The sequence below is a fragment of the Pan paniscus genome, chromosome 13 (genome assembly GCF_029289425.2).
Source record: "Pan paniscus chromosome 13, NHGRI_mPanPan1-v2.0_pri, whole genome shotgun sequence".
Lineage (NCBI taxonomy): Eukaryota > Metazoa > Chordata > Mammalia > Primates > Hominidae > Pan > Pan paniscus.
In genome coordinates this window covers 19,991,950-20,016,345 of record NC_073262.2, presented here as the reverse complement: position 1 = coordinate 20,016,345, position 24,396 = coordinate 19,991,950, and the positions used below count along the sequence as shown (strand labels likewise).

General features: G+C 42.0%; 1 protein-coding gene across 3 annotated transcripts in view; it reads left to right on the top strand.

Moving 5' to 3' along the window:
• Nucleotides 1–24,396, top strand: part of CCDC93 (coiled-coil domain containing 93) — a 100,384-nt gene that overhangs the window by 25,963 nt on the left and 50,025 nt on the right. For all 3 annotated transcript variants that reach the window (XM_008972484.5, XM_003819129.6, XM_063595115.1), the window contains exons 7-11: nucleotides 3,812–3,912; nucleotides 11,845–11,881; nucleotides 14,589–14,681; nucleotides 14,969–15,019; nucleotides 15,860–15,946. In XM_008972484.5, coding sequence (XP_008970732.2) covers nucleotides 3,812–3,912; nucleotides 11,845–11,881; nucleotides 14,589–14,681; nucleotides 14,969–15,019; nucleotides 15,860–15,946 — 369 coding nt within the window. The remainder of the gene's footprint in view (nucleotides 1–3,811; nucleotides 3,913–11,844; nucleotides 11,882–14,588; nucleotides 14,682–14,968; nucleotides 15,020–15,859; nucleotides 15,947–24,396) is intronic.

Sequence of the window (24,396 nt, the reverse complement as noted above, 5' to 3'; positions counted from 1 at the left end):
GCTGTGAGGAAGTCCTTTTCATTCAGCTTGTAAAATATAAATGTAGTGAACTAAGTAAAGCAATGTTAATAATAATACACATCCATATGCACGTAAATATGTATATATCTTAGCCCTTACTATATGTCAGGTACTATTAAATATACCGATTAGTTTATTTTCATAACAGCTCTGCTTATACCTAATATGCAGATGGAAAACCACAGAGGTTAAAGTAACTTGCCTCAAGTCAGAGAGGTATAGTAAGCAATGGAGCAAGCATTAAAACTCTAGCTTGTTTGACTCCATGTATTCATTCAGTAATATTAATTGAACACTTACTATATGCCAGACCATGTTCAAGGAGCTGAGGCAACAGTAGTGACATTCCAGCCAGTGAGGAGTTTGAGGGCTGATCAAGAAGAACGACCTGACTGCAAGGTGGCAGTAGCATATATAAGCTTTCTTTGGGTGATGCTTTGACAGGTTTGCTTGCAGGGTAGAGGAGTCCCTTATACCATGAGACCATCCAGAAGCTTGCATGCAAGGGCCACATCCAGAGTAGGAGGAGAGGAAAGGAACTCCCCAAGATCATAGAGGAGGCTCATGTGTCTTGGCGATGTTGCTCAGCATCACACAGGGGGGAGTCTGTGGTCAGAGACCTATGAAGAGCCCCAGTGGCTTGAGGTCTACCTAGCCACAGGGTTTATCCTATCCATGGTTGGAAAATGCCAACAGTTTTGAAGGGTTTGCAAAGTAGGCAGGCTCTAAATGACAAAAAGTCTGATTATTTAGGCTATGTATAAAACATTTTGATATGTAAAAATTTGAGTTTGTGCTGGTCAACTTTTGAGCCAATGGGTGTCAGTCTTCTGTGAAGAAGTAAACAACCCAGGAGCCATCTTTAGCTCATTTATATAACCCAGTGATCTTATTCTTACCCACCAAGTCATACTGTTTAGTGCAGACTCAAGGAGACCTGAGGTGGGGCTTGTGCCGTACTTCAAAGAGCAGAAGATGTATACTTACATAGCAGAGCTCATGTAAAAGAAAATGGAAGAACAGGGGTGAGGGGTGTCACTGGAGGAAATTCTACAGAAATGATTGCCATCCATCCATCTTTCATCATTTCTTTCAGTCAATACCCAGGCACTTCATTTTTGTTATTTGATTAATGTGAGAATTTTTAAGAAGCACTTATTTGTCCCATTTATAGTAACTTTTTCTTATGAGATATTTCAGGACATTGCACTTGGTGGTGAAAACATCTATGGGGTAAAAGTTCTGCCTTTAGGTAAAAGGCAGAATTACTGACGGGACACATAGGCTAAGTAAGATGGATCTGTTGGAGTTGGGTTTGGGCTGCAAAGATGAACTGTTAAGGTCAATGGAAAGTATCGCTTCCTGTTGAGTTGGGCATGGGCTGGCCCACAGGAGCTTTTGAGTGTAGAATGACAGATCGGCGGTGGCTGTTTCACTGCCTGCTCCATTATTTCAATAAAAAAGTTGTCTATGGTAATTGTGAGGGAAGCGATCAGGGATTTGCTGCAGACACTGCCATGGTACTGTGCTGTTCTACCTCCCTTCCCTGCATTGAGGAATGTGAACTTAGAGTAATTACTCTGACAGGTGAACCTGACTTGTAACCCAGACGTGCAAAGTAGAGCTCTGACTCTCACAGTGTAAGAGTTCTCTGCTTTACAAAAGGGTCACCTTAATATTTAACCCTGTGTGTGTGCCTTTTAGCATCTGCAAAAAAATAAAATAAATACATATATATATATATATCTGATATATATATATGTATCAGAACCTAGATAAAGGGTGATGAAAGTACAGGTATGAGACATTTTGCAAAGTGCTTAAGTGTCTCAGTTCTGGAGTCATCCTGTTTTTATCGCTTACTGCCTTTTTCACCATCAGCAAGTTTTTTAACCTCTTTGTGCCTAAGTTCGTCTATAGAAAGATAACAAGGATAACTACACTCAGATGTGGGGATCAAATGGACAGCACAGATACAGCAGAATGTGCCTGGCACATACCTACTATTCAATAAGTGATAACTATTACAATTGCTACCACTATTAATGACAGAAGGATAAATTGATTTTATATTCCTTTTTAAGAGCACATCATGGAAAGCATGGTAGATTTTTTATTAATCTCAGACTACATTTTTAAAGGAATTATGTTACCAAGACAGTATCTTTACAGGATTAAAATAATACAAAGGAAGAGACCCTGGGAGCATCCTTCAAGATCTGTTAGTACAACTTCATTTTATAGATACAGAAACTGAGGCCCATTGAGGGGAACTGCCTTTCTCAAGGTCATGCAGCTGATTAGTGGCAGAGATAGGGCTAGACATCAGCATTCTTGACCCTGTTGCTTTAAAGGGTGACTTAGCAATAGCTCTTTATAGTTGGCCTGTAAACCCCTGATATTTAGGTTGCATTACTTAGCTTCAGATTGTAGAATGAGTCTTGTGAGAGGGCTAGCTGAAATGGCTGGTGGGTGGCTAGAGTGGCAGCCTGGGGCAAGGTAGTGTCAGGGACAAGCCTTGAAATGAGAAACCAGGTTACCTAGGGCTAGGCCGCGTAGTGTCCCAGGGATCTTGGACAAATTATTCAGTGTCTGCTTCCTCAATAGTAAAGTGAGGTTGATGGTATGTGCCCTGTCTCTACTTCACAGTGTGGTTTATAAAGTGTAAAAGAAAGGTGAGATATATATGAAGATTTATACTTTAACATGTAAGGAATAATTCACAAAAGCCAACATTGTCATTGTTTGGCAGAATAAAAGGTCCTTTTAGCTGTTGGTGTCAGTATGCTCTTGTTTTGGAGTCAATCCTTTTTTTTTTTTTTTTTTTAATAGAAGAATCCAATTTCTTGCCTTGGGTTACTGACTCTTTCAATTGTAACTAAGTACAATAGCAGTTAAGCTCAAGCTGTAATAGTAGAGCTCAGTGGAAGCTAAACCAGGCACAGTAACTGACACCATGTAGGTTGATTATATTTTGCATCTCCCTGCAAGTCTGTTTTATGTTATTTATAGCTTCCTATTCGTGTAGACACCAGCAGTAAACTGAGGAATATTTGTGGCAGGAATTTTTAAGAACAACCTTTAGCATCATCTCAGGCCCTGATCCATTTCCTTTTCCACAAAATTGTTTGAGATTATATCGTGTGTGTTACAGAAAGAATGTTTTTCTGTATGCTCAAAACTGTATACTAAAGTAAAATAATAAAGTTAACCAGAATTATCCATGGGGAACAATTCCAATTAAAATAAAATGCCAGTATCTGGTAAAACCTGGTAGTAATGCTTTTTGTGGTGATATCCAGGTAATGATTAGATGCAGTAAACCCGGGTAGTAGGAAAGAAGAGAGATGTGGGGACAAGCAGCCCGAATACCTTGCTGGCATAGCAGCTGCCTACCTGCACCCAGAGACCTGAGCAGATATTACTAGGGTATTATTTGACAGCCAGCTTAGCAGTCAAGAAGGACATTGATTTGGGGTAGCATGGCAGACCACTTCATTGGGGCTGAAGACCTGCATTTATTGATAACTTACTACATGCCACGTATTTTGTTTAGGATATATATGTGTGTATGTGTATAATTTTAAAATATACCCCACGGTAGAGGCAGAGCTGTTGGCAGTGAGCCGAGATCGCGCCACTGCATTCCAGCCTGAGCGAAAGAGCGAGACTCTGTCTCAAAAAAAAAAAAAAAAAAAAGAGAATATACCCCATGGCTGGAGGCATCCAGCAGCCAATTCAGGAGGAGAGCCCTCTCACACTCAGTAACTTGGCTGTCTCATCCACTTAGGAAGTGTACAAGCCCCGTCGGAAATACAAACGCCACCAGGGAGCAGAGGAGCTACTTGATGAAGAATCTCGAATCCATGCTACGCTTTTGGAATATGGCAGGTAATGAGTGGGACCCAGTCTAGGTGTCTCTTTTAAAAGAAAAGCTAATTTAAGTTGCTTCATTTGGATTAACTTGACTAGCTTCTACCCGATTGAGTTTCTGCCTTCAGCCATGAGATTTCCAACATCAGGGACTTTTCTCTGGTAATGAATTACCTGTTTCTGTGGGCATCCTTTGCAATTCCTCTCTGGAAATGTGCACCTGGCTCTGCCTTCCTTTGGGAGTTGGGGTGTTCCAGGCATTTACAGAGGCTGAGGTACTCTGTCCTGCATGCCCCTGTTTGTTAAAATCTTCAGGTAAATGAAAACAGTTTCAGTGATTTCACTTTAAGTGTTAGAATAATAATTTCAATTTCCTGTGAATATTGTCCTAACTAGGAAAATGAAGAACTTAGAAGTAGTTTTGTCACTTCTTAAAAACATCTCTAGTTTAAAAAAAAAAAATCTTATTTTATATCCTTAGTTTTTACTTTAAAAAAAAGTGCAAGGACATGCTTCTTCCCATTGAATTTTTTATTTGTCACTGGGTATTAACCTTTTATGTCACGCATTCTCTTCTTAGGGTAACTGATTCCTTGATGTGAGTAAGTTTCCTTGTGCTTCCTTTGTGTTGGGAGAGGCTCCTGTGTGCTGCTCTGCCTCACAGCCCAACCCTTGTAGGGTGGCTGGAACTAACTGCACTGCCACTGGCGTTTCCCTAAGTGAGCATCTGATGGCTTTGCCTGCCCTCTAGGGTACCAGAGAGAACCAGCAGGAAATTAGGTTTAATTATTCTAGTTTCCAAATGGAAGTGCATGCAATTGCTTGTGTTTTTGTTTTGTTTTGTTTTGTTTTTTCTTCCTAAGAATAAAAACTAGTCTGTTTCAAAGGAAATTGAAGTAGTTCTGGCCCTGGGCTGTGTGTGATGGCTGCCCCCACAGTTCACTAGTTGCTGCTGTGAATTGAATGCCTCCTCCAAGTCAGGCATCACCAGGACTAGCTATGTAGTGAAAATGCCAAGTAACTTGTTAGCAGTTATTAATGATGATTAATTATTAAGAATTTAAAGACAACAACAACAGCCAAGTGAGAACTCTTCTAAGCATGGGGCCCTGTGCTAGTGGACGGGTTGTGTGCTCAGGAAGCCAGCCCTGGGAATCATGGCAGAGTCTGTCTAGCCATGCCCAGCTGTAAGTGAGCAGGTGAGGCTGCACAGCTCTGGGAGAGCCAGAGCTGGAGAGACAATCTCTGTGGGTGTCACGTGTCCCAGAATGAAGAAGTTCTTGGGAGAATGTAGTGGATTTTGTGAGTTTGTATTATTTATGCATCCATTTTTCCATCATCATGGAAAATAGGATTTTCCTGAGGGTGAAAAGGAGTTAGAAATTCAGTAAATTGTCCACCTCGCTGAGACCATGTTGACAAAATTCTAGATCCGTATTCTTGTTCTGAAATTCTCAGGTTCAAATGGGATCTTTTGTATATATGTTGTAGATAGTAGCTAGTATCACCATCTGAAGGCTGGGAAAGTTCAGAACCTCCCTGCCTGTCATCAGGAGTGATTGATGCAGTTCGAGGTGAGAATCTGGCTTGGCCTCTTTAGGAAAGGAAGCAAGACAGATTTTGCTTGACTCTTCTCAAACTCTGAGAGTGAGAAAGAGCAGTGTCTTGATACCAATCCTGGTTCCTGTTGGTATGGTCATGCTGACTTCTGCTAATTTCTATGGCTAGGGTGGGCATTTCCTGAAGGTTTTAGGTTTGGGGGTTTTTTTTGGGTGGGAGAGAGATGTTATTTTGTTTTTTTAGCTTTTTTGGCAAGGAGAGGGTAAGTTTGTGGCAGGTGGAGTAGTGGGTACTTAGGACATTCTGATAGTATATTTAGCTCATTCTCCTCTTTGAGACTAATAATGACAACATTCAGAAAGGTTAAAAAATGACTTTCTTAAGGTCATAAACTATTAAGAGGCTCAGATTGGCACTTCAACTAAGATACCTTGAACTTCAAAAGCATGTCATTATCATTGTCTGCAAATACTGTTTGAGCCTTCAGTGAGAGTATATTTTTAGGCTCTGAGTTTTAGGAAGACTGGGCATGTCTATTCTTTGGTCTGAAACTAAATAAGAAGAGAATGGTTATTAAAACTGACAGAGCAAATCAGATAAAATGTACAGCCCCAACAAGTGTGTGTTCTATTCCACCTCCCTGGGAAGGCTTCTCCCTTCCTTTCTGGCAGTCTGTTTCCTCTAGGTTCTGTTCAGCATTCTCCACTGCATGGAGATCTTTCCCATTAAATGAGGATTATATGACTATATATATATATATATATATATATATATATAATTTTGAGCAGTTTGTTCAATGTAGAAAACAGTAAATGTTAACCATTGGCTGCTGTCATCATTCTCCTTATTATAATCATCATTATTAGCAGCAACAGTTCAGTTTTCAAATGCCCTCAGATATGACCTTTTCCCCTTACAGTTCTCCTTGTCCTTGTGTGTTTATGTATGAGTGAAGAGGGGAAGCTTCCCCTTGGCCCTCTGAAGGTTCACTGAAAATGAATGGACAAAAGGCAGATTAACAGGAGAAAATGGCATACATAATTTATTATTGTGTGGGGGGAAAACCACAGAAGTGTGACTACCCAGTAACCCAGTGGTGTCCAGATGCCTATATGTCCTTCTTCACAGGGGAAGGCAGATAGGGAAATATGCCAATTGGAGGGGTAGTAAATGATGTTTAGGGGAAATGAATCAGACCATGGTTAATAAATGACTTTCTGGAAATTGAATTGGATGGGAAACAGACCATGGTTTGCATTCTAGGTGTGGTATTTAATTTTCAGTCTCTTGCTCTGTGGTAGATAATGAGATTTCAGGGAGTGGATGGAAGACACTTGTGTTTTCTTTAACGGGTCCAGTCTTTTTATAGATAAGAGAAAAAACCCTGTTCTAACATGTGACCTTCAAGTGCCTTTAATTCAAGGTATTCAGCATATTAGGGTGCCATATTTGGGGGCAACAGCCCGTGGACTCCTTCACTTATTACCCTTCACACTAGCCCTCCCTCTAGCATGTGTGTGGGAAGTCTCACCCTCTGGCCTTTTCTCCCCTGCCCCTGTCAAACAAGGCTGGCCCCCTGCTGGCCCTGGGACTCACTTTGCTCCGTCTTCCCTTTCCCTTTAACATTGCAGCATTCCTGACTTCCTCACCCACCCCCCACTACAGTATGGCATCACAGCTTTAGGAGTCCAGATCTCTCTTCCAGTGTTTCTATTTTCTAGCTTATCTTACCTCTTGTCAGGGGGAAAGTATTTTGACTTCTAGAGCAAGAAGGTCTGAAATCAGTATTTCTTCCTTGGGGTTGAAGGTCGCTCATCAGCGTTACATCCACAGTGCCCTTTGGCTTTTAGGTCTGCATTCCATCTCCTTCCCCCTATTTTCACTCTCAGTTGCTTAAATAAAGGTGAATTATGAACCTTGTCAACTATGCTGAAGGCCTTAAGGACTGTTTATCTGTTAAAAACATGGTTTGGGTATATTTTTCTAAGTGTTAATGGTGTTAGGAAAACAAGACTTATAGTTTTGATTTTGGATGTAAACAGAATTGCACACCTATAATATTTCAGTTTTGTTATGGGTTCAGTCAATTTTGAGAGGCTAACTTAAGCACCTAACCGTGCTGTGAAACTGCTACTCTGAGGAAATGCATTTTATGTGCCATATATTTGACTTGCAAGAGGAGGTTTGGAGCACAGCCACCAGAATGCTGGAGTTAGCCTATTCCTCAGTATTCAAAGCCTAATTTTGAGTTCTTGAAGTCATTCTAGGCAACTCAAAGTTAGGCCTTGAATACTAAGGAATAGGCTAACTCCAGCATTCTGTAGTTAGTAAATAAAATACGACATATCTCTCCCAACCTGTTTGTGTCTCCTATGATGATAAGGCCTATGACATGCTCATAAAAGATATTTAGTAAGTTCTTGTCAAATGAATAAAGAACAAAGTTCACAGTCCTTGGTATTTAGGGCTTTTTATGCCCCTATTTTGTTTTATATTCCAGATAGATAACCATCTTAGTTTGGCCTGAGGTAATTGTTCTTGAAAGTTAGTTTGTTTTCTAGAACTGTGGTGTCCAGTATGGTAGCCACTATCCATATGTGGCTATTGAGCAATTGAAATGCGACTAGTGTGGCTCAGGAACAGAATTTTGATTTTAATTAAGTTAAATTTAAATTTTAAGATTTGTGCTTGATTTAGTTAATGGAAAATGTTTATCTTTGGAATAACTTGGGCATATGAACCTACTAACCTAGTAATTAAAAAATTGTATGTGTGTCCTTCTTTATATTTCTTTGTACTGTGCTGTTCTAAATGTACATGCTTGATTTAAAGACTGGGTCCTCTGACTAAGGTATGAAGAAGTGAACTGGATGATGGGAGGAGCTCTTTGGTGCTAACAGTGTAGGTAGCAAGAATCAGAGCTAAAGAAGAGGAATGCAGGAGCAAAGAAGCATGCGGCACTGCGGATCAGAGCTGTCACTTGGGGGAAACAGGCAGGGCTGACAGGAAAAGAGGAAAGCGAGGCAGTAGTTAATAGGCAGTTGAGGACAGAGCTTTGTCATGGAAATCTCACTACTTTGTGACATGGATGAGGCCTTTAGAAAAATCATGTGGACTCTTCATTCATGCAGCAACCATTAATTGAGCACCTACTATGTGCCGGGCACTGAACTGCCAGGCAATGGGGATATTGAAGTGAATGAAGCTGTACATGAATATTTATAGTAGCACTGTAAATATGTTGCATAATATATTGCACAATTATGAATTTAGCAATTCATAATTGCTAAAAAGTAGAAACAACCCAGATGTCTGTCAGCTGATGAAACAAAATGTGGCTTACTCATATAATGGGATATTATTCAGCCATAAAATGGAATTAAGTAGTGATTCATGCTTCAACCTGGATGAACTTTGAAAATATTCTCATGAGTCAAAGAAGCCAGACACAAAAGGCCACATTTTGAGTGATTTCATTTCTGTGAAATCTCCAGAATTAGCAAATCCATAGAGACAGAAGGTAGATCAGTGGTAGCCAAGGGCTGGGAAGAGGGAAGAATTGTGATTAACTGCTAATAGTAACAGAGTTTCTTTTTGAGGTGATGGAGCTTTTCTTGATTTCGATAATAGCGATGGTTGCACAACATAGTGAATACACTAAAATCCAGTGAGCAATACACTTTAAAATGGTGAATTTTATATTATATGAATTATGTCAGCTTTTAAAATATTTTTTTAAAAGTGAATGAAGCAAACTTCTTCCTCTCCAGAGGCTCAACAGAAAGGCTTAGCGGATTACTCATGAGGGATAATTATGTTCACCATACAATGAGTGCGTTGGCTGTCACAGAAGCTCACATCTGGAGGGCTTACTTAAAAGAGTCTTCCCAGAGCCTCTGTCTTTAAGGAGGAGTAGATTCGTCCTAGGAATCAAGTCACTCAGATTTGGTTGTTTACTTCCTTATTTGGAAAATCCGTGAAGTCCCTGGGCCTTAGATAAGGGCCTTATGTCTTCTGCCCTAAAAGTCTCCACAGACTAAAGGCATAAAAAAGGAAAGATGAATACTCAAGATGCAAGGACACTTCTATAGGAGTGGGAAACTTGGGCAAGACCTTGTATTGTTCAGGGTTCCCTGGTTGAAAAAACAGTACCCTCCCACTAGTTTCAGCAGAAGGGATTGGTTACAGGGCTGGATGAGAACTAGGCTGAGCCAGGGTCAGCTCTCAAGCTTCACATTAGAACTGGAGCTCCAGGATACTGCTTCTGCCTCCAAAATCAGGAAGCTAGCCAGCAGCCTGTAGGATTGGGAAGCTGGTGCTATAGCGGCTTGACAAGGAAGGAAACCACGCTGCTTCTGTCAAATTAGGAAGCTCTGAAAAACCAAGAAGCCACTGTGATAGCTGCTAGCCCCAGAACCTGATTGTTTCTACTGTGGTCCACACCAACACAATGGATCCTTTATGCTTCCCTCTTTCCTCCTTTAACTGTTCCATATTGAAAACTCTAGCAAATGCATCTGATTGGTGGAACGTTAATAGTATTCAGAACCCTAGGTGCAAGGGAACATGGAAAATAGTCTCTTTTCTAGCCTCGGCAGTACTAGAAGATGCAATAGATATTAAGCCAGTCCACGGAATCTGCCATAAGGTCCTTTACAGAATTCGTGTGGATAGCCAAAATTTAACCTTGGTCTGCTACACTTTGGACCTATAGGTTTATTTCTAAAGGGTGGGCATACTGCCCAGCAGTGACTTTTTGGTTTCCCCAGTTATATGACAATCTGTTGCAAGGTCAGATGATACTTTTGGCTTCTTGATTTTTGCATTTTTTCACTTATGTTTAGTTTGTTTGTTCAGTGAATATTGGAAAAACCACATATAAAGGTAGAATCTTTGCCCTCAGGAGAATGATACAGATAAGTAACAGTTGCATGTATTCACCATCTGGGAAGTGAGAGGAGCATGAACAGATGCAGGAATGGATAGGCCAGGCTGAGCACATGTGCATGGGGGATGCTTCACAGGGGAGGAGCTTTAGAGCTGAGGAGTGGAGGGTGAGTAGGGAAGCAGGGGCGAGAAGGGAACAGCTTAGTTTGTGCAGAGCTCTCTGTTCAGGTAGTAAGTGTAATAGGAACACAGAAGGTGCTGCTGGTGGTGAGGTGAAACATTTGTTAGGCTGAGCCATGGAAGAGAGGCTTTATAAGGCTCCTGAGGAGGTTCTGTTTTCTTCTGAGGGAAGAGGCCTGCCATTAATAAATGTGCATCAGGCCAATGCAGAAGTTGGACAAGGAATGGGCAGGAAGAGTGTGGGGAGTGAAGCTGGAGGACCAAGACCAGGTGAGCCCACAACCCAGAAGTGAGGCACAGAGTAGCCTTAAACTTGTTCTTTATTTTCATTTATTTATTTTTGAGACAGAGTCTTGCTCTGTCACCCAGGCTGGAGTCCAGTGCTATGATCTCGGCTCACTGCAACCTCTGCCTCCTGGGTTCAAGTGATTCTGGTGCTTCAGCCTCCCAAGTAGCTGGGACTACAGGCATGTGCCACTATGCCCAGCTGCTTTTTGTATTTTTAGTAGAGACAGGGTTTCACCATGTTGGCCAGGCTAGTCTCAAATTCCTGACGTCAGGTGATAGGCCCGCCTCAGCCTCCCAAAGTGCTGGGATTACAGCACTTTGCAGGCGTGAGCCAGCGCGCCCGGCTCAATTTGTTCTTCTTAAATGTTTGCATTAACTTTATTTTCTTACAAATCACTTAAAGGTGTATGAGGCTGGGTGGTTTGCATTTTGCTTTTTGTTGAGGGTTGAATGGATTTTGCATTGTTATACTTGCTTTTTAAAAAAACATAGATTAATTAGAGCCAGAAAATAAACTACTTGAAACTGAATTGTGTTTTTGTGTTTTTTTTTAACTTAAGGTTGTGTGAAGTGAGTACACATTATTGGCATCATGCTTGGACTATGTTTGGGAATAAAAAGTGTGCTAGACTCTAAGTTATGGAAGTAGCCATTAAAGCGCATATTTGGCTTAAGGAAACACATTTACATTTGTTTATATAGATATTTTTAAGGCTTTTAGCTTAAACCGTGGCTCTGAAATGCAGTTGCTGATTCAAAAAGTCATAATTGCACTTAAGGAAAATGTTGCGTTCTATACTGTCTGAGAGTTCCAATTTACATTATAGTATTTGCATAGCAAGTAGGGTGGCTGGCCCTTTATTAAAAAGACAGTGGAATATGTTTGTAATTTAGGCACTTGTAACATTTTCTCAAGTCACCAAATGGCATAAATTCTCTTGATGTTTTTCATGTAAAAAGTCAACCAAAATGCATTTCACTGAATTTATTGTAATTTTTTAAGTAGTAATTAAACTCCTTTTTTGTGGCCTGCAGGAGATATGGATTTAGCCGCCAGAGCAAAACGGAGAAGGTAAGAAAAACATTGATAATAAGAGAGAATACTTGAGAGATGGAAGTGACTCCCTTCACCTCTGACTAACACTCACAGGCTGGGCAGCAGCTTCTTGGGAAACCCAGGGATGTGTGAGCTGCCTTTGGCCCCTGCATCTCCGTCCTGGCTTTTCTAGCTAGCCACCTCTACAGACTGGGGAGCAAAGCAGCAGTCTCCTCCTGGGGCTGGAAATGAGGGGTGATTGAAAGCTGTGGCCCAGGGTCAGTCACTTGGGGTCTAGTGGCTCTGCAGTATGAAGATGAAGTCCACTGCCAGGGCTCCCAGAGCACTCCTCATCTGAGGTGAGACTCTAAATAGATGTGAACAGGATGTTAGGTAGAGCACAGCTGTGAATTACAGGCCTGCCCTCTGCTGAAACAGCCAGTCATGGAAGAGCCAGGTAAATCAGGATGGCTTTTCTAACTTCACAAAGGATGCCCAAAGATTTCTGTTAATTTATGTGTTTATTAATGATGCTTCATTGTCAGCAGCAGGACAGGTACATAAATGTTATGGTGCTAAACTCTTTCTGTGTCCCAGGCTCTATGTTAAGGGCTCTGTATGTTTTCACTTACTGCCTTGAACAACTCTATGAGGAGGACATTTATTTCTGCTTTTTAGGTCAGAAAGCTAACGCTCAGAGAGGCTCAGTGATTTTTCCAAGGTCACATAGCTCTAAAGTGAACTTAATAAGAATCTGAACCTAGAGGTCTGACATCAAACCTGTGCTCATAGCCACTGCCTTCTAAATAATAAAGTGTCAGCTATAGTGGTCAGTGGCCTCTTAAAAAGTTCAGTTATTGTCAGGAGATCGAGACCGTCCTGGCTAACACGGTGAAACCCCGTCTCTACTAAAAATACAAAAAAACATTCTCCAGGAGTGGTGGTGGGTGCCTGTAGTCCCAGCTACTCGGGAGGCTGAGGCAGGAGAATGGCGTGAACCCGGGAGGCGGAGCTTGCAGTGAGCCAAGATCGCGCCACTGCACTCCAGCCTGGGTGACAGTATGAGACTCCGTCTCAAAAAAAAAAAAAAAAAAGATTGGTTATTAACCTCTTTTCATTCTCCACCTGATCCCCAGATTTCTTGAACAGGACACACTCCCCTTGCTGTTCCCCTGCCACCCACTCCATTGTACCCACTCCCCAGGCTCCCCCTCTGCTTCCTGTGTTGACTGTTGTCTCAGTCACTGCAGGCACCAGCAGTGACTAGGAGCACTGTTCTAAAGCCAGACTAGCTGGTTTAGGATTCCAGCTCCTCTATTCACTGAGTGACTCTGGATAATTTACTGATTCTTTGTACATTAGTTGACAGCATCTGTAAAATGGGGGCAGTCATTGTACCTATCTCACAGCATTATTGTGAAGATTGAAATGTAAAGGACTTAGAATGATCCAACACATAGTAAACATTTAATAAACGTTAATATCAGTATTAGTTATTGGTACTTAGTCATGTACTGATTATGATATCTTCTTTTTTAGTTTTCTCATTATTTTTTCCCCATTTGTGTTTTTTTAGTCAACTGAATAATGATTTCCTACAGAGCAGGGTGTTTTCTGGATTTGAGTATATCATGTTTTATCTGGTATATACTAAGGGTTTGATGTGTATATTTAATTTGATATGTAATTTAAGTCTGAAAAGATTGTCTTTATATATGACTGGGCAATTTGGTTATGACTGGAAAAATCATGAGATGTCCCTGAAATTAGTATTCAAATTGTGCTTGTCCTGTCATTTTTATGTCAGACGGCACATTTGAATTAGCAGTTTCATCCCCTGTAGATGTGTCCAAGCAGTTAGGAGCTTGGAGTGTTCCCATGGGCAGTGATAGACTCGTTATAGAAAAGCATCCTAGAGTTGGGATGGTCCAAGAAGGGCATTTGAGACCAAACCTCCCTTTTGACCCTAGAAGTCCTTAACATGCAGGGATCAGAGGTAAGCCTGAGGTCACCCAGCTGGTGGATGGCAGAGATAGAATTAAAACCTATAGCCCATGATTGAGGAGGCAGCAGTTAATCCAGGGTGCCTTGAGTTTGACCTGGTTCGTTTGGAGCCTGGGGCTAAGTCCAGAGCATGCTGCTTGATCATTAGATAAGGCAGTTTTCATCCTTCAGACCAGTGGTATTCAAACTGTTTTGATTACTCTGAGCAGTAAACATGTAATTTTTCATCATGATTCAGTACACACACACTAATACCCCTAAAACAAAAGTTTCAGTAAGCAGTACTTAACCCCTCACTACAAAGCACTCTGGCATGTTCTGTTGTGTTAATTTATACAGATGCTAGTTGTACCTGCCAAATTACTTTTATGTCCCACTAATTGGTCTTAACAGGCAGTTTGAAGAAACACTCCTTTAGTAGTGATCTGCTCTTGAAAGTGTTAAAGTAGGGGGAAGCCCCAGTCAAAGTGCAAGGGTAAGTCAGGCAAATGTGTGTGGCCTGAATTTAATCAGTGAGCAGCTGGGACATGGAAACAGGCATTCGCCAGTTCCTGAAGCTTAACCTGCCCACCCTGTACTCTAGTGGAGGTTCAGGCCTTTGGAGTATCCACTCTCTCAGGGTGCTGCTGCTCTGCAGGTCTGTGTTTTTTTCACAGACTCATGCCTCTTGTCAGTATTGTCCTTTCTCTACTGAGTCTCCATCTCCCGTGCTCAGCTGTTTTCACATCTTCCCTTGCAGGCTGAGGACAAGAAAACGGCACTTCCAGCAGGGCTGTCAGCTACAGAAAAAGCTGATGCCCACGAGGAAGATGAGCTTCGAGCAGCTGAAGAGGTGTGTGGTCCATGTAGGCCCTCTGAGGTTTCTGTGTAAGTCATTTTGGGAGAAATTGTACTCTTATCCCTAGCGTTTCCAAATGGCCACCACCTCCCACAGCCAGCTGCTGTGAGCAGGTCTTTCACACCTTCCAGTTTCATTTTATCACCTGCCTTTGAGGCTCACATAAGACGAGATCAAGGAAGACACCCTTGGATATCACCGCAAAGATCCATGTAGGCATATTGCTTCTGTCTTACATGTTCAGAACCACTCACTGCTGCTCCCATCCATTCCTCTTTCAGCAGCGTATTCAGTCGCTGATGACCAAGATGACCGCTATGGCAAATGAGGAGGTGAGTGGGAGTTGGGGAGGTGTAGGGATGGGGACTTGGCACCACCCTGCTCTGCTGGGGTCTTCTCCCAGAGAGCCCACCTTCTCCAGAGCTGCCTCTCACCAGCACACAGTACCTCCTCTTCCCCAGGGAGTTCCTTTTGGTAATCTGTTTTTAATGCCTAGTGCTGCCACCCATGGGAACCTCTAGGAAGGAGACTTGAAGGACCCTTGTGAAAGCAGAATATTCCTGCTGGGAGGTTCACAGGGCCTCTGCAGAAGAGCTAGAGCTGACCCGTGAGTTATGCCTCATGCTGAGGCAGCTCTTGTCTTCTGCTTTCTTCCTACACTATCTAGGCAGGAAGCGGGATTTTGAGATTATAGTTGGTCTTTCCAGAGCTCAAAGCCTGTCCAGAAGGTATAGCCAATGTGAAAGGATCATTCTTTTTGAGGCCTGGGAAGACCTACGGTAGTAAAGAGATATTTTAGAGTTCTGAGATTCTTTGTCCTTTCCCATGCTCTTCTCTATTCCCTGTGTCCTAGGCCTGCCAAATCCCCTGCAGGCTCTGTTTGGCGACTCTCAGGAGGTGAGACCTTGGGGTGGTACATAGAAGGGAAGGACCATTTTCCAGGGGTGCCCAGGGTCCGAGGAGGGTTTAGCACCATCCGCTCAGTGACTCAGGAGGTAGCTGCGTGTTTGTCCTGAGGCTTCTTTTCTCCCTTTCTGTTGGTAATATGTGGCAAAGCCAAATTATTATTTCCCCTGAGAATATTATGTTTTACCGTAATAGAGTGTTCAGATTTTCCAGTGCTATGGAAGACAAGGCTTGGCCTTGAGAACATTCCCTCCATATGCTTGCAGAGCCGTCTCACCGCAAGCTCCGTGGGCCAGATTGTGGGACTCTGCTCTGCTGAGATCAAGCAGATTGTGTCCGAGTATGCGGAGAAGGTAGGTGGGGGCCCAGCTGGAGTCTGTGCCCCAGATAATGCTCCATGGCTTTGTTCTCCCACTTCCCTACCCCACTACCCCAGCAGTGCCCTGTGTTCTCTTGTAACTCACCAGCCACGTTAGTCAGAAGCACACTGGGCTTTACCATGCACAACTGGCTATCAGCACTTGCCCGTTAGTTAAATTAATTTTGTCCTGCAGTGCCCACTTTTCTGTAAATATAAAGAGAAAACCTGTCTCACAGAGCAGTTATCACATTTGATAAATTCATGCCTGAGGGTATGGGATGAGCATTTTTTCTTCTCTATCAGGCCTCTTATAACTTGGGCTCAGTTTGATGATTGGGCTAGGGAATGAAGCTTTGCCACTTAGGAGATAAACCCCATAACTCAGCCAAACCCAAGGCAAAATTTTTTGTTCTACTTTATTAAAAGAGTATAGAATGAAGGAAAGCCTGAAATCATATTTCAGAGTTTGCTTTTTTTTTTTTCCATCCTAAACCTTGAATATTTCAGGGAGACGGTGATTAATCATTTTGCACATAACTGATTCTGGTGTGGCTGAGATGTGGTATCAGTAAAATCAGATTTACAGGACATTGTTGCACATCCCTCCTTCCCCAGCCCTGTCCCCCTAAAATGTTGATGTCTGTTGAAGCATCCAGCTTTGCTTTCCTTTTCTCAGAATCTTTTACTACAAATTAGCTCTGCCCTGACTCTCTGTGACATATTCTTCTGAAGTGATTGCACAGGTGATACAGTTAGGGAAAAATTGTCCCCAGTAATCTGGAGGTGTTATCAGCTATAACACCCCCAAGACTTTTGGAAAACTGTTTTAAATGCCTAGTGCTGCCATCCGTGGGAACCTCTGGGAGGGAGACTTGAAGGACCCTTGTGCAAGCGAATATGAGTGAGTAAAACAGCTTGGAATGTCTCAGGATGAGATTCCTTTGTTTTCCCCACTCCCCCAAGTAAGTGTTTCTTAACATGGGCTTTCTAGTCCAATCTCATAGAATCCAGAGTGTCCTGTCTTTCCATTACCACCTAGGAAAGATGACACTGCTCAAAGTGTCATCTGAAATTTGACCAGAAAAGGATGTTTGTTATCCTAAAAGTACAAATGAAGATGTAATTATGGAAACAGTATTAACTCACTGTCTGAGAAGAAAGTGTCTTCGTTTCCTGTGAGCACACACATCTGAATGGCAAGAGTGTGAGTTTATACCCGCCCTTATGTTGCCACATAGCATTGCTGAACCCAGTTTTTCAGAAAAAAATAAAACGACAACTGGATAGAGCACCCACTGCTGTTTCTACAGGGAGCACGTAGGGGCTCTGATGATTGTAAGAGGAAAAAGCAGGCAGGCATAGCCCCCTGTGGTTGGCAGTGCATCTCTCTTTCCACACTTTCCTCTGCCTAGGACTCCTGAAGCTCACCTGACTTCCCCAGTTATTCTGCATTTTGCATGTCTCCTTCTGGATCTCTCTGTATCTTTATCTCCTAATAAGCTTTTTCTTCCTCACTCTTGACCAGTGATCTCTATCCAACTCTGATGGATACATTCTGGTTTATCTGTCTTGGACCATTCTCTACCTCCATTCCATTCTTCTAGAAAAGAGTGAAATTAGGAGTAATTTGGACAGGAAGCCGTGCCAAGATTTTTTCTAAGGACATATATGCTGTTGATTCTTGATCAACACAGGTTTGGACTGTGTGGGTCCACTTACATGTGGATTTTTTCCCAACCAGATGTGTATGGAAACTACAGTATTCATGAGATGCAAAACCAGTGTATATGGAGGGCCAACTTTTCATATATGTGGGTTCCGTACAGCTGACTGCGGAGTATGCACAGATTTTGGCATAAGCAGGTGGTTTTTGAACCAATCCCCCACATATACTAAGAGATGACTGTAGTTAAACTTCCGATGGAGAAGCAGAGGTGTCAAACATTCATTACTTAATTGTGTTGTTTTCATTGGGTAGGTAGTATAGCATTAAAGCTGATGGTTTTTCAAAATTAAATTGCCTTTAATCCTATTCCCGTATTGCAGTTATTTCACATTTGCATATTATTTTACAGTGCTTGTTCCCAGATCTTCATAGTTGTGTATAGTTGTAATCATCATATATGTCTAAAAGAGGTAGGACAGTGAGTGAGTGCAGTGATTAAAAACACACCATTTGAAGCCATATCTTGGTTCATTTCTGCCTTTTCCATTTCCCAGCTGTGTGACCTCGGCCATATATTTAATCTCTCTTTGCCCTAGTATCTGCTTTATAAAATGAGAATAATATTACTTTTCTGACAGGTGTTGGGAAGATTAAATGAAATGTGACCAAAATGCCTCAAATGGTGCCTGGCACTCTTCAGCTGTTGATAGCTTTATTTTCATTACTGTAGTCTTCATTCTTTTTGGTTTTGTCAGATCACATCCTAAATATTTTCTAGCCTTCCCGTTTGTTTATTTATTTTTCTAAGTGTGTGTTTGTGTGTATGGGTGGCTGTGTGTGTTTCCTGAGATAGGATCTCACTCTGTTGCCCGGGCAAAGAGTGCAGTAGTACAATCTCAGCTCACTTTAGCCTTGGTCTCCCAGGCTCAGGTGATCCTGCCATCTCAGCCTCCCAAGTAGCTGGGACTGCAGGCGCATACCACCATGCCTGGCTAAGTTTTGTATTTTTTGTAGAGATGGGGTTTTGTCATGTTGCCCAGGCTGGTGTTGAACTCCTGGGCTCAAGCCATCCTCCCACCTCAGCCTCCCAAAGTGCTGGGATTGCAGGTCTCAGCCACTGTGGCTGGCCGTTCTCATTTATTTTAATAACTACATAATTTATGTGTTAATACAGCGCAGTTCATTAAACTTTTTTTTGTTAGACACAATTTTAAGTTGTTTCTGTTTGCCATTGTGGATAATATTGTGAAATGTGATCAGATAGTTTCTGCTGAGAGGTTTTCTAGGTGTTAGATGATTGGTTATCACTCCCTCTGTGTGTTACAACTACGTAAAATACTAACAGTTGTGAAGGGACTTCCCAGCATATGCCCCCAATATTTCCAGCTTTGATTTTTTTGTTTGTCTAATTTGTTACTGTAGCAACTATAAAATGGCAGCTCTGTAGACCACTGAGAGGATCGAAGATGGTTCTGTGTAAGTACAGGTTACAGAGAACTCATCCAGTACCATGTAACTAATAAGTTCCAGGTTTGAATACAGGATTGTTTACTGTGTTTTCTTCTCTGAATTGTCTGTTATAGACTATACTCGAGTAACGTTTTCCTTGTGAATTTGAATAAAGTCTATACTTCAGATTTAAATATATTGTCACTGTGATGCAAGTATTTCTCAGGCACTTTATTTTACTTTTGTGTTGTTTTTCATTATATACAAGGAATTTGTACCCAAGTTGGTCAGTCTTTTTTTTATTCTTGTTTCCAAATGAGAGGTTCATTGTTTTTCCATGGATCTGGTAAAATAGTTAATGCATGTCAGCTGGTCTTTTATTAATTATGTTTAATTCTTTAACCTATGTAGAATTTATTCTTCTTTAGCCTAAAGTGGGGACCTGTCCTAGTTTTCCTATTCATATCCACTTATCCTACTACTGTTTGTCAGATAATTTCTTTCTACTCATTTGGAGATACTTGATTCTATTTTTATGTCTTACAGCTAAACTGAGTATGGCCTCTTTCTTGTATTATTGGTTTATACTTCTATTTTATGCAAGTTCTGTGGTAAAGTCATGCATGGTGTTTTTGTTATTTGCTTGATTTGTTTTTGTTTTGTCAGTGCTCTCCAGTCAAAGACCTAGTTTGTTCAACTAGGAACATATCTGTGGTTGAACAAGTTGGGTATATTGCTGCTTGTAGTGAGGGAGAACACATACCAATGGGAATCATGGGGCCTTTCAGTAAGAATGTGTCAGAAAGGACTTAGTATAGGATTTGGACTTATGTAAGGTGACTTGAAGGAGGGTTCAAGGAAGTGGGGCTTTGCTTTGGGTTCGATGCTGTAAGGAGGGGTGAGTCTGTCAATGAGTATCTTAATAAATCTTATCTCTAAGACATGGGGAAAATGAATCAAGGTTAAAGCTATGTATGTGTAATAGCCAGTATAGGGGATATTTGGTCATTTTTGTGATTCGGACAATGTTTATGTTTTCGTCCATGTTCGGACATACTCATAGTCATAGGGTGGCCTTGTCTGGTATTGGTGTTCTTTGAAATTGTTTATGTTTTGCAACAAGGCCTGGTTATGAGTGCAAGTCAGCCTCCCACCAACATCAATGCCTTGCTAATAGTACCAGGCTAGCTTTCAGATGTCAGGGGCTGCTTTTCTCATTCTCACGTTGTTTGTGTGGTTATCTGCTATTGTGTGGCAGTACTGCCACAAATGTAGTCACTTAAAATAACACACATTTATTGTCTCACTGTTTCTGTGGGGCAGCAGTTGGGCACAGCTTAGCAGCACCCTCTGTGACTCTTACAAGGCTGCAGTCTCATCTGAGGCTCTACTGGGGAAGGATTCGCTTCCAAGCTTACATGGTTGTTGGCAGCATTCAGTTCCTTGCAACCTGCTCACTGAGGTCACCAGTTTTTGCTGGCTGTTAGCTGGAGGCTACCCGCAGTTCCTTGTCACATGAGCCTCTCCTACATTGCCACTTATTTCATCAAAGCTAGCAAGGGAGGGCGTCTCCCTGCAGGGCAGGCATTATAGACTTACATAACGTAATTACATATATGTAATCAAAAGACTGCCTCTTCTCTGTGGTGTATTCTGTTGGTTAGAAGCAAGGCACAGCTTCCGTCCACACCCAAAAGAAACGGGTTACACAAAGGCAGGTGTGAACATCAGCAGGTGGGAATCATGGGGCCATTGTAGAGTTGTCTACCATGGTTTGCTTATTGGTCTTTTAATCATACTGCCACAGATTGGGCTGAAACTGGACACTGGCAATGCTGCCACCTTCATGGTCTCAGTAATATACCTTGGAAATAGAGATGGGATTGAGGAATGCCCAGGAGGGAAGCTGTTGGTAGTATCTGAGAAAAACTCACTTAGGCTGAGATCAGAATTTATTTTTTCTTTATGAAGAGAGGGGAAAGGATAATTTGCGGGGAGGATCAAGTGTAAAAATGATTTTGTGACCAGGGAATAAATTGAATAGCCTGCCAGATGTGAGTGTTTGGAAACTTGACAGGCACTGGGATATAAAAACAAGGTAAAAAACATGTGCAGTATTCTTTTTTACTGGTAAAGTTCACAAGTTTCTTATAAGAGTGTAACATAACATGTATCTCAAAGTTCCTGAGACATGTAACTCAATATGGTTCTTGTAGAGCAGCAGAAAGAGGAATGTGAAGAAGCTTCCAGATACATAATTCATGAGTGTCCGTAGACTCTAGGCTGAGTAGCTCCATCTGCCATTGTTTCCAAAGGGTAACACCCTTCCCTGAATGTGCTACAAGAAGTACCACTGTGCTTTTGGTGTTCATGTCTAATATTCTCACTGCATCATAGCATTTATTTTTACAGGGAAGAAGAATATGACTCTGACTTACAGAAAACTGAAATGCCTGACTGTCCAAAAAATACTTCCGCCCTGCAACCCCCTAAGCCTGATAGGAGCCAGAAGAAAGAAAAGGAAGCTGGGCCAGGGAAGTTGCAAGGTCCCTGGGAGGGCAGGAAGGGACTTTCCCTAATGCTGCATACTAACTATACACCATTTTGACCACTTTAATACTTAGTCTGCCAACTAAATCATTCATTGGTCGACTTCTCCCTAAGACAGGATATTGGAACATTGTGTAGCTCTAAAGGATCTGAATATTTTATAGCTCTAGAGGCACAGATCTGTCTTGGTGAATCTGAATCTACCCTGAGTGCCTCTCCGTGCAGATTCTTTGTGTACCATTATCTCATTTAGTTCTTATTTTTTAATTCTAAAAAATTATCTCATTTAATTCGTATAGGCTGCCTTCCTGCTTATAATCCTCTGCCTTCCTCCATCATTATATTTATATGCAGTTGAAACTATCTGTTTATGTGGCTGTGGACCACCTTTACTCTTGTCTGTAATCTGAGAGTCTCGCTAAGGGCCCACCAGTGTTGGTGCTCTATAAATGAGTACGTGATATTATATCCATTTTGCAGGCAAAGAAACGAGATTATGTGACTTGTCCAGTGCCATACAGCTAATAAGTTCCAGGTTTGAGTACAGGACTGTTTTGACTTTGCAATCTTTCTCCTTGGCTAGGTGGAGCTTCCTTAGGGAGAAGCAGGGACAGCCTCCTTTACCATCCTTAGTGTCTGCCTTCCAGGCTTGGCTGTGGCTGTGCCTCCTTAGACTGCCCCACTATTCAACTGCCTACCTTGGGCTATTGGTAGCTAGGGCATACTGGGAACTAACCACGGAAACAAGAAAAAGTGAAAATGGTGCAGCTCAGCCCAGGCACTCACACACCATAAACCTAAGCTGCTGAAAGCCGTGGAAGTTTGTATTTGGAGTATCTAAGTGACTCTTCATGTTTCTGGAGAATACCACATTAATGTGTTCTCATGCAGTTCTTTAAAGGGTAATATCTGGCTAGGCATGGTGGCTCACGCCTGTAATCCCAGCACTTTGGAAGGCTGAGGCAGGCAGATCACTTGAGGTCAGGAGTTTGAGACCAGCCTGGCCAACATGGTGAAACCCTGTCTCTACTAAAATACAAAAATTAGCTGGGTGTGGTGGCACATGTTTGTAATCCCAGCTACTTGGGAGGCTGAGGTGGGATTGGTAGCTTGAACCTGGGAGGCGGAGGTTGCAGTGAGCTGAGATCGCGCCACTGCACTCCAGCCTGGGTGACAGAGAGAGACTTTGTTTCAGAAAAAAAAGGCAGTGGGAGGTTCTCCTAGCCCGAAGAATGTCAACATCTTGATCTCATTTCCATAGCAAGGTGTATTTTAGATCATCAAGGGACTTATTTGTGGAAGGAATTTTTCCTTAATGGGTTTTGGAAATTTTCCTGTCCAGCAATTAAGAAATTCTGGCACCATTGCCTCTGACCTTTTGATTCTGAGAATCATTCTCTGGCAGTTAGAAGCCTTTGCTCTATCTTGAAGTCATATCTTTCCAGAGCACCTGGGGAATCTCGCCAGATAATTAGAGCTTGGGTATGGTCAAGGATGTACTTATGAAAAAACACAAAGGAAAGGGTCTCTTCTAGAAAAAGCAGACAGCCACATTTGATTAGAGCAGATCTTGTCCCCATCTATCATGATGATTTTTATTCCACTTTATGATGCAATCAGCAGAGAAGACTGCCTCTTCAGTTCTGTCACTCACTAAGTTGGACCCTTTGCCTTTTAAGCATTTTGGGTGCAAGTAATAGGAATTCTACCCAGCATGTTGCTATAAGCAAAAGGGAGCCTTTATCAGCTCTCAGAACTGGAAGTCTTTAGGGGGGGACTCAAATGGCCCTGCCATATCCCTTTACCCTTGCTTCACTTTGTCTCTGTCTTGGCTTCATCACCTTGGAGGCCTGACTGTAGACAGTTTCTGTCTTACTGCCCCCTTCCTCCATCAGTGTATAAAATCCTAAGGAAGTACTGTCCTCTGTCTGTCATGGCTTAGGTCACAGATTTCTCCCCAGGCCCATTGTTGCCAGGAGTTGGGTGTGACTGGCAGCCCCTCTGAACTAGAAAGAGTAGGAGACAGGGATTGCTTTTCTACCAACAGATATGGGGCACACATGGTGGCTAGCACCCCCATAAGGCCTTCGTTTCCACTAGGCCCTCAGGAAATTTATTTAACAAAGTTGGAGGGAATTGACCCAAAAGAATCAATTGTTAATATATCGTTTGTCCTCTTAGTAGTTGCCTTCACATTGTTATTTCTCCACCCTGGGTTTGTAACTCTTACACTTTTTCCAAACGTATGAAGTCTTCTGAAAATATATTTTTAAATTAATACAATCTTTTTATATTTTAAGTCTTTGGTTTTTTTTTTTCTGCCAGAGAACTGATGGAATTGACCTCATAATCACTGTCCTGTGAAAGAGTGATTAGATATATTTCTTCTTTCAGCAAACACCTGTTGAGTAGATCTGCATCCAGGCAGTGTCAGGTGTAGGGGGCAGGGATTGCGTTACGCATGAGTCAGGGTTGCGGCCCTGAGGGGCTTCCAGTAAGGAGTCAGTCAACCTGTGAAAACATAAATTACAGAATAATACAATTTGTGTGCCTGTAAAGTGGCTGCCAGGTGCCACTAGGTTTGTGTTATCATTTGAAGTGACAGTATCTGCCCAAAGAAAAGTTGTTGACATAATTGATATTAAAATATTTTTGCCTGATAATAACCAGGCAGAATGGGTGACTTTTAAAATTATTCCATGGGGTTAGAAATGGAAAAGGGAAGGGCTTAGGACTGAGTGAAGATACCACACCCCAGGGACATTGCCTGGGCCAGA